Raw genomic sequence first — 9,489 nt, 5'->3', positions numbered from 1 at the left:
CACAGACCCCACACACTCACAGACCCCACTAACCCACAGACCCCATTCACCCAGACCTCATTCACCCCACAGACCCCACTCACCCCACAGACCCCACTCACCCACAGACCCCACTCACCCCGCAGCCCCCACTCACCCCACAGCCCCCACTCACCCACAGGCCCCCTCATCTCACAGACCCCACACACTCACAGACCCCACTCACTCCACAGCCCCAGTCACCCACAGACCCCAGTCACCCACGGACCCCATTTACCCAGACCTCATTCACCCCACAGACCCCACTCACCTTACAGACCCCACTCACCCATAGCCCCCCACTCACCCCTCAGACCCTGAGTCAGCCCCTAGACCCCGCTCATTGTCTTTCCCTTCCCAGGGTCCTTCAGGCCCCATGGGTCGAGAAGGCAGAGAAGGGGAGAAAGGTGCCAAGGTGAGTCCCCTGACAAGGGGAAGGGTCCCTGCACTGCTCTAGGCCAACAGTGGGGCCATCAGGAGAGGGTGGACCTGTGACCACCCCAGGCACCCACTCCCTCCAGATCCCAGATGCTTCTTGGCAGGGGGTCAGGAGGCAGGAATCTTCTGACTCTGGCCCACTCCCTTGCCTGTGTCCATTTCAGGGGGAACCAGGTCCTGACGGGCCCCCAGGGAGGACGGGTCCCATGGGGGCTCGAGGGCCCCCTGGACGTGTGGGGCCTGAGGGTCTTCGAGGGATCCCCGGCCCTGTGGTGAGTGGAGCGGGGCAGGGGTGGGACAGGGTGGGTCCAGCCCCTTTCTGCCTGCTCCCAGCTTGTGATCCCATCACTGTTTGGAGGGGCTGCCCCTGGTGCATGGTGGGGGCGGTCCACACTGGGTTCTGACAGGGTGCAGCCCACCCCATGTTCTGTTCCATCCTCAGGGTGAACCAGGCCTCCTGGGAGCCCCTGGACAGATGGGCCCTCCCGGCCCCCTGGTAAGAGACTTGTTCATCCTTGAGGTCCTGGCTCTGAGGACCACTCTGGGCACCTAGTGACCATCTAGTGAGCATTGGTGCAGGATGACCCTCACTGACCGTCCATCTGAGTGTCCATACTGCCCGTCACTACTAACCATCTGCTCTGACCTTCCACCTTGATGGTCTACACTGCCCATCTCTATAACTCTCCGCCTTAATCTTCCACCTCAATGGTCTACACTGCCCACCTCTACTAACCCTCTACTCTGACCTTCCATCTTGATGGTCTACACTGATCACCCAGGCTGACCTTGGCCACTGACCACTCACATTGTCCATCCTCCAGTCAACCCCTCATTAGCTCTCATCATTCCACCTTGGTGGCCTACGCTGACCATCCCTTGACCCCCATCCCTGGTAATTCCCATTTGAAATCTGCATAATTTCCCATTTGACCATCCCCCAACCACCCACACAGACCTCGAGAGTTCACATTTGAGAATCCCTGACTGACCCTTGCTCTTCTCCCAGGGGCCCTCTGGCCTCCCAGGGCTGAAGGGAGATGCTGGCCCCAAGGGGGAAAAGGTAAGGACATGATTCCATTATTCTCTTCCCCATCTCCTCCCCTCTTTCCCTCTCTCCCTTCTGCTCCCAAACTCATCACCCTAAGCCTCCAGGAGAAAAACCTCCCTGAATAGTCCCATGTCCTCCCCTGTCTATGCCTCTTCTGTCCTCCAGGGCCACACTGGATTGATCGGTCTCATTGGCCCCCCGGGGGAAGCCGGTGAGAAAGGAGATCAGGGGTTGCCAGGCGTGCAGGGACCCCCTGGTCCCAAGGGAGATCCTGTGAGTGTCCTGACCTCAGTGGGAAGAATATGTCTGAAGGAGGGGGTGGGTTGAGAGACTGTGGGTGTGGGGTCTAGGAAACATGGGTCTGGATTAATGAGGATGTGTCTAGGGAAAATAGGGAGCTGTATCTCAGAACTGGCAAGTTGGAGGCTGTGTCTGGGGTTTGGGGTCTCTCTGTGGGGGAACTGGAGACTTGTCTAGGGTTTGGGGTCTTCCTTTGGTGGGACTGAAGGCTTGTCTGGCGATCTGTCAGGGCAGTAGGGTGTACCCCACCAATTCTGACCCTGATGTCCTTTCCCTAGGGTCCCCCTGGTCCCATTGGCTCTCTGGGCCATCCTGGGTCCCCAGGTGTGGCGGTGAGTATGAAGGGAATCATTTGTGGGATGAAGTCACTATGGCGGGCCGGGCCAGGACCTCAGCTCTTCCTGTCTGTACCCTACAGGGCCCCCTGGGACAGAAAGGCTCAAAGGGGTCTCCGGTGAGTACACCCTGCTTCCGTGGGCTTACATATCCCAGCTCCCCATCCCCTCCACTCTACTAGAACCCTCCACGCCTCTGCCTTCATTCACTTATTTATTCATGCAGTCGTGCCTTTGACAAATATTTATTCAACACCTACTGTTGTATTTCATCAGATCCAAAATGCCGTCAATTATAAGATGTACCATTATTTTACAAACTGCTAGGAAAGAAAACAGTTCTGCCAAGTAAACTATGACTTGCCAAAGATGTTAAGAAGCTGATTTCAGAGACATTAAAACATGAAAAGAAAATTTGTGTCTGATGCTTAATGCTGAAAACTTCATGTGCCTTCCCCAAGGCTGTGTGTGTGAGAGTGTGAGTGTGTGTGTGAGTGTGTGTGTGAGTGTGAGTGTGTGTGAGTGTGTGTGAGTGTGTGTGTGACTGCATGTGTGTGAGTGCGTGTGAGTGTGTGAGTGTGTGTGAGTGTGTGTGAGTGCCTGTGTGTGAGTGTGTGAGTGCATGTGTGTGAGTGAGTGTGTGTGAGTGTGTGTGTGAGAGTGTGTGAGTGTGTGTGTGAAGTGTGTGTGAGTGCATGTGTGAGTGTGTGTTTGAGTATGTGTGTGTGTGTGAGTGTGTGCGTGTGTGTTTGAGCATGTGTGTGAGTGTGTGAGAGAGAGAGTGTGTGTGTGTGTGTGTTGCTGGGAAGGGTCTCCATAGAGTTCATTCTCCAAGTGACTTCTCCCTACAGGGGTCCATGGGCCCCCGTGGAGACACCGGACCTGCAGGCCCACCAGGCCCCCCGGTGAGTTCCACAGGGAGAGGGGGCTGGGCACCAAAACCTGGGGGGAGAGCAAGGACTATGTCTGGGTGTCCCCAGAGGGTCCTTCCGTGCCCACCACTGGGCCAGGCACACACTAGGCGTTCAGAGGATGTAGGTGAAGAGGGTAGTTCCCTACAAAACCCCAAGGAAGGTCTGGCCTGGGAGGTGGGGGTTGGGGGAAGGGGCTCTGACCTGGGTCTTGTCTCTCGGACCCCATCTCTCCCTCCCTGTCTTGCTCCATCTTTTTTATCCGTCTCTGTCTCGATACTTGCGCCACTATTTCATCTTTTGTCTCTCTCCCCGCTCTCTGTCCCTCTGTCTCTGCTTTTCTTGCGTTTTCTCTTTTGTCCTCTTACAACTTGGCTTCTCCCCATCTCTGAATCCGTCTCTCTCTTTTCTGTGTGTCTCTCCCTGTCTGCTTATCTCTCCTTTCTCTGTCTCTGCCTCTTGTTTATCTCCCTTCTCTTTCTCATTTGTGTCTCTCTGCCTCTTCATCTCTGCCTGTCTCTCTTTCTCCCGGTCTCTCCCTCCCCCATCTCCCCTCTCTTCTCCTCCGTTCCCATCCCCCACGCCCAGGGTCCCCCTGCCGAGCTGCATGGGCTGCGCAGGCGCCGGCGCTTCGTCCCAGTCCCACTCCCAGTCGTGGAGGGCGGCCTGGAGGAGGTGCTGGCTTCGCTCACATCGCTGAGCTTGGAGCTGGAGCAGCTGCGGCGTCCTCCTGGCACTGCGGAGCGCCCCGGCCTCGTGTGCCACGAGCTGCACCGCAACCATCCGCACCTGCCTGATGGTGAGGTCCGGTCCCCCCGCCACTTGGATGGGCGGAGGTTGGGGATGTGGGGGGGGTTGGGGTCCGTCGGGTCCCATCCGGACTCACCCACCCTGCCTGGTTCTGCGGCAGGGGAATACTGGATTGACCCCAACCAGGGCTGCGCGCGGGACTCGTTCAGGGTTTTTTGCAACTTCACGGCGGGAGGAGAGACCTGCCTCTATCCCGACAAGAAGTTCGAGATCGTGAGTGGCCCAAACCTCTCATTCCCCTCCCCCAGAAGGGCTGTCCCCTGCTCCCCACACCCACACCCACCTTGTCTGGGACATTATCCTTCCTTCAACCGGCACTTACTGTATGCCAAGTCGTCTCAAGAGCTGGGACTACTACAGCAGAGAATCAAAAAGAAAAAATATCAGGCCAGCGTGGTGGCACATGCCTATAATCTCAGCATTTTGGGAGGCTGAGGCGCGAGGATCGCTTGAGGTCAGGAGTTCGAGATCAGCCTCAGCAACATAGCAAAACCCCGTTTCTACAAAAATTTAAAAATTGACCAGGCATGGTGGTGTGAGCCTGTAGTCCCAGGTACTCTGGAGGCTGAGGTGGGAGGATCTTTTGAGCCCTAGAGGTGGAGGTTGCAGCGAGTCGAGATTGTGCCACTGTGCTCCAGCCTGGGCGGCAGAGCCAAAAAAAAAAAAAAAAAAAAGAAAACAAAAAAAAAAAAAAAAAAAAAGGAAGAAAGAAAAGAAAACTATCTCTGCTTTTATGGAACTCATACCTCCCATGGGAAGACAGACAAGGAAAATTCCAAAAGAAATCAGTAGGCTGGGCATGGTAGCTCATGCCTGTAATCCCAGAACTTTGGGAGACCAAGGAGGGGCAGATCACCTGAGGTCAGGAGTTTGAGACGAGGCTGACCAACCTCGTCTCTACTAAAAATACAAAAATTAGCTGAGTGTGCTGGCGGGCAGCTACTCAGGGGGTGAACCAGAAGAATCACTTGAACCTGGGAGATGGAGGTTGCAGTGAGCCAAGACTGCACCATTGACTCCAGCCTGGGCGAGAGAGTGAGACTCTGTCTAGAAAAAAAAAAGAAAGAAAGAAAAGAAAAGAAAGAAAGAATCTACTTCATAGAGTGGCTGTGCAATTCAGATACTGATGCAAAAACAAGTATCAGTGAACGGTTTTGTTTTTTGTGTGTGTGTGACAGAGTCTGGCTCTGTCTCCCAGGCTGGAATGTAGTGGCGTGATCTCAGCTCACTGCAACCTCTGCCTTCCAGGTTCAAGCGATTCTCCTGCCTCAGCCTCCCCAGTGGCTGGGATTACAGGCATGCACCACCACGCCCAGCTAATTCGTTCTGTATTTTTTTATTTTTTTTTTTTTTAGTAGAGATGGGGTTTCACTGCTACTTAGGAGGTTGAGGTTGGAGGTTTGCTTGAACTTTGGAAGTCGAGGCTGCAGTGAGCCAGTGATCACACCACTGCACTCCTGCCTGGGTGACAGAACAAGACCCTGTCTCGAAAATTTAAAAAAAGCTGGGCATGGGGGTGCACACCTGTAGTTCTAGCTACTTGGAAGACTGCAGTGGGAGGATTGCTTGAGCCCAGGAGTTTGAGGCTGCAGTGAACTATGATTATGTCACTGCACTTCAGCCTGGGTGATAGAGAGAGATCCTATATCAAAAATTAATTAATTAATTAATTAATTAAAATAAAATGGTACCATTGGGGATCCAGAGCTCAATCCACTGGGGAGCCCTGGGGAGACTGTGTAGCACAGGCGCCTGAGAGCTATCCCCCTTGGAGGCGAGGGAGCTGGGGTATTTATCCACCAACTCCCATCAGTCATTGGGTGAGGGTTGCCTCAGGGGCATGAACCCCCTTCCCCCATTGTGCACTGGCGGAGCCCAACCATCCCAGAAGCCAGAGAACATCCTGACATAGTCACAGCAGCCTACAATGTGAGAAGGTAAATGCAGATGGGATCTAGGTGGCACCAAGGGCATCAGCTACAGTGACCCTCCCTTTTCTCCTCCAGGTGAAATTGGCCTCCTGGTCCAAGGAAAAGCCTGGAGGCTGGTATAGCACATTCCGTCGAGGGAAGAAGGTGAGTCACCAGAGGCCAAGGTGGGGAGTGGCATGAAAATTAGGAACCAGCGGGTGGGTTTGAGGAGTGGTTTCTGAGAGGTGAGATGAACAGGATAGACTTGCCTCTACCTTCCTGGGGATCACAAGCTGGAGGTGGGGTGGCAGCCTCAGATATGTAACAGGCAGTCAATTGCCATAGAGAATGATGGTGCCAGGACAGGGGAAGCACAGGGCATGGTGGAAATTCAGAGGAGTGTTGGAAAGACCAGAAGGCTTCCTGGTAGAAATCACAGCTCATCTGAAGCCTAAAGAATGTGCTGTGTTAGCAAGCTAGGAAGGGCAAGGACAAGTGTTCCAGGAAGAGGGAATGGCATATGCAAAGGTTCAGAGTCAAGACAGCATCTGGTGAATTTGAAGAAGAAAAAGTCACATGGCTGGGCACAGTGGCTCATGCCTGTAATCCCAGCACTTTGGGAGGCCAAGGTGGGCGGATCACCTGAGGTCAGGAGTTCAAGACCAGCCTGGCCAATATGGTAAAACTCCATCTCTTTTAAAAATACAAAAAATTAGCCAGGCATGGTGGTGCGTGCCTGTAATCCCAGCTACTTGGGAGGCTGAGACAGGAAAATCGCTTGAACCCGGGAGGTGGAGGTTGCAGTGAGCCAAAACCATACTGCTGCACTCCAGCCTGGGCAACAGAGTGAGATTTCATCTCAAAAAAAAAAAAAAAAGAAAGAAAGAAAGAGAAAAAGCATTATTAAGATATTTTGTATTTTTTTCATATTAGCTCTTCAAAATCTGATGGAGATTTTACATTTATAGTACATCACAATTTAAATGCTAAATTTTATTGGGAATATTTGATCTATATTTAGATTTCATAAAACCATTGAACAACAGTTCAAAAAGTAGATTCAGACTCAAGTTGTTCCAAACATAAGCTTTCTGATAACTGGATTGAAGCTCAATCATTAGTTATGACTTTTTTTAAGTAAAAAAAAATTAAATGAAGTTAAAAAAAAAAAAAGTCCCAGCCAGGCATGGTGGTGTGCACCTATAGTCCCAGCTACTTGGGAGGCTGAGATGGGAGGATGACTTGAGCTCAGGAGATGGAGGCTGGAATGAGCCAGAATTGTGCCAGTGCACTCCAACTTGGGCAAAAGAGCAAGACCCCAACAACCCCCACTCACCAAAAAAGGGAAGAAAATTAAATAAAGTAAAAAAAATCCCTCCTTCAAATCGGCCACATTTCAAGACACGTGGCTGCCATATTGGACAGGGCAGAAATCGGGTATTCAGGAGACAGTGAGCTGTCTAGATCCAGTGGCTCACAAGAGTGGAGGTAGAGTTGTGACTTGCGGGTGGGGTTGAGTGTGTTAAAACCCTGGATTGGTGGATGAAGTAATCAAAATTTGGGAGGTCATATGGGGTGGGCATGGAGACCTACTGGATGGAGAGGTGGACAGAGTGGGTGTTCAGGTGACTCTTGCGATTCTGCCAGGGATCTCCAGGTGGCTGGTGGGACCTCCTCAGAGATGGCGACATGGGAGGCGTGGTCTGTCTGCCAGTGGATGGAGATTCCCGGGAGGTGGGTTCTGCTGAAAGAGGCTCATGGAGCCCCTCACCCTCTGCCTTGACCTCCTCCCACCAGTTCTCCTATGTGGACGCCGACGGGTCCCCAGTGAATGTCGTGCAGCTAAACTTCCTGAAACTGCTGAGTGCCACAGCTCGTCAGAACCTCACCTACTCCTGCCAGAATGCGGCTGCCTGGCTGGACGAAGCCACGGGTGACCACAGCCGCTCCGTCCGTTTCCTTGGCACCAATGGAGAGGAGCTGTCCTTCAACCAGACGACAGCAGCCACCGTCAGCGTCCCCCAGGATGGCTGCCGGGTAAGAGGGTGGGGCAGTGGCTGGCTGGAGAGGGGAAGCAAGACCTCAGCCACCCTCCCCATAACTCGCCATCTCTGTCTTCTCTGTGGACAGCTCCGGAAAGGACAGACGAAGACCCTTTTCGAATTCAGCTCTTCTCGAGCGGGATTTCTACCCCTGTGGGATGTGGCGGCCACTGACTTTGGCCAGACGAACCAGAAGTTTGGGTTTGAACTGGGCCCCGTCTGCTTCAGCAGCTGAGAGTGTCCGGGGTGGGAGGGACCATGAGGGAGCCTCAGAATGGGGTGCCTTTGGTGCTGAGGCTTTGAAGCCACCGTATTTATCGTTACCTGTGACTCTGGAGCCAATGGGATGTGACTTCGCTCATCACGGTCAGTCATTCCTTCTCCTTTCCAGGGCGCTGGGGGCTGGGCTTCCCTGGCCCAAGGGTCCAGCCTCCTCCCACCCCATTCCAGGTGGCACACTGCAGTCTGGCTCTTTCTCCCCTCCCTCCCCACCCAAACCTCACCTCCCCACCTCTTGAACCCCCATGCAATGAGCTTCTAACTCAGAGCTGATGAACAAAAGCCTCCCCATTCCCCAACGCCTGCCTCCTCACTCCTCTGTCGCTGCCCTTCACACCTTTTGGTGCTACCCTTCCCCAGAGTTAAGCACTGGATGTCTCCTGATCCCAGGCTGGGACCCCCACCCCCTTTGATCCTTTCCACTTCCACAGTGAAAGGATTAAAGTCAGACTACAGAGGGAAGTGGGACTTCCCTTGACTGAGCTGTGTGTTTCTTGTCCTGCCTCAGCCCAGCTCTGCAAATCCCCTCCCCCTGCCCCCCACCCCCCCAGACTCACCTTGCCATGCCAGGTGAATCGGGGACCAAGATGGTGGGGGGGAATCAGGATCCTAATGGTGCTGCCCTATTTATACCTGGGTCTGTATTAAAAGGGAAAATCCCCCCTGTTGTAGATTTCATCTGCTTCCTCCTTAGGGAAGGCTAGGATATGATGAGAGATTCCAACCCAAGCCTGGCCCCCCCACCGCCAGGCCATAGGGCATAATTTGCATCTCAAATCTGAGAATAAACTGATGAACTGTGTTTTCGTCTCTGTACTTCTTTTTTAAATTTTTTTGTTTGTTTTTATTTTTGTTTTATTTATCCTTGAGACGCAGTCTCACTGTATCACCCAGGCTGGGGTGCAGTGGTGCAAGCTTGGCTCACTGCAACCTCCGCCTCCCAGGTTCAAGCAATTCTCCTGCCTCAGCCTCCCTAGAAGCTGGGGTTACACGTGCGCATTACCATGCCCAGCTAATTTTTGTAATTTTAGTAGAGATGGGATTTCACCTTGTTGGCCAGGCTGGTTTTGAACTCCTGACCTCAGGTGATCCCCCACCTGGGCCTCCCAAAGTGCTGGGATTACAGATGTGAACCACCACGCCTGGCCCTTGTTTGTTCATTTTTAGAGACTGGGTCTCACTCTGTTGCCCAGTCTGGAGTGCAATGGCGTGATCATGGCTCACTGCAGCCTCCAACTCTGGGACTCAACTGATCCTGCTTCTTCAGCCTCCTGAGTACCTGGGACCACAGGCATGCACCATCACACCCAGTTAGGTTGTTTTGTGTGTGTGTGTGTTTGTGTGTGTGTGTGTGTGTGTGTATAGAGAGATATTGTCTTGCTTTGTTGTCGAGGC

The 9,489-nt window shown here is 53.2% G+C and overlaps 1 protein-coding gene across 1 annotated transcript in view; it reads left to right on the top strand.

Moving 5' to 3' along the window:
- Nucleotides 1-8,896, top strand: part of COL5A3 (collagen, type V, alpha 3) — a 63,774-nt gene extending 54,878 nt beyond the window's left edge. The window contains exons 51-63 of the mRNA XM_011994966.1: nucleotides 380-433; nucleotides 621-728; nucleotides 899-952; nucleotides 1,466-1,519; nucleotides 1,673-1,780; nucleotides 2,086-2,139; nucleotides 2,226-2,261; nucleotides 2,994-3,047; nucleotides 3,642-3,852; nucleotides 3,964-4,076; nucleotides 5,870-5,938; nucleotides 7,571-7,810; nucleotides 7,904-8,896. Coding sequence (XP_011850356.1) covers nucleotides 380-433; nucleotides 621-728; nucleotides 899-952; nucleotides 1,466-1,519; nucleotides 1,673-1,780; nucleotides 2,086-2,139; nucleotides 2,226-2,261; nucleotides 2,994-3,047; nucleotides 3,642-3,852; nucleotides 3,964-4,076; nucleotides 5,870-5,938; nucleotides 7,571-7,810; nucleotides 7,904-8,050 — 1,302 coding nt within the window. The 3' untranslated portion in view covers nucleotides 8,051-8,896. The remainder of the gene's footprint in view (nucleotides 1-379; nucleotides 434-620; nucleotides 729-898; nucleotides 953-1,465; nucleotides 1,520-1,672; nucleotides 1,781-2,085; nucleotides 2,140-2,225; nucleotides 2,262-2,993; nucleotides 3,048-3,641; nucleotides 3,853-3,963; nucleotides 4,077-5,869; nucleotides 5,939-7,570; nucleotides 7,811-7,903) is intronic.
- The last annotated feature ends 593 nt before the right edge of the window (nucleotides 8,897-9,489 follow it).

The sequence above is a fragment of the Mandrillus leucophaeus genome, unplaced genomic scaffold, assembly GCF_000951045.1.
Source record: "Mandrillus leucophaeus isolate KB7577 unplaced genomic scaffold, Mleu.le_1.0 Scaffold112, whole genome shotgun sequence".
Classification (NCBI taxonomy): Eukaryota; Metazoa; Chordata; class Mammalia; order Primates; family Cercopithecidae; genus Mandrillus; species Mandrillus leucophaeus.
Note: the sequence above shows the minus strand (reverse complement) of the source record. Positions and strands in the feature narration are given on the sequence as shown.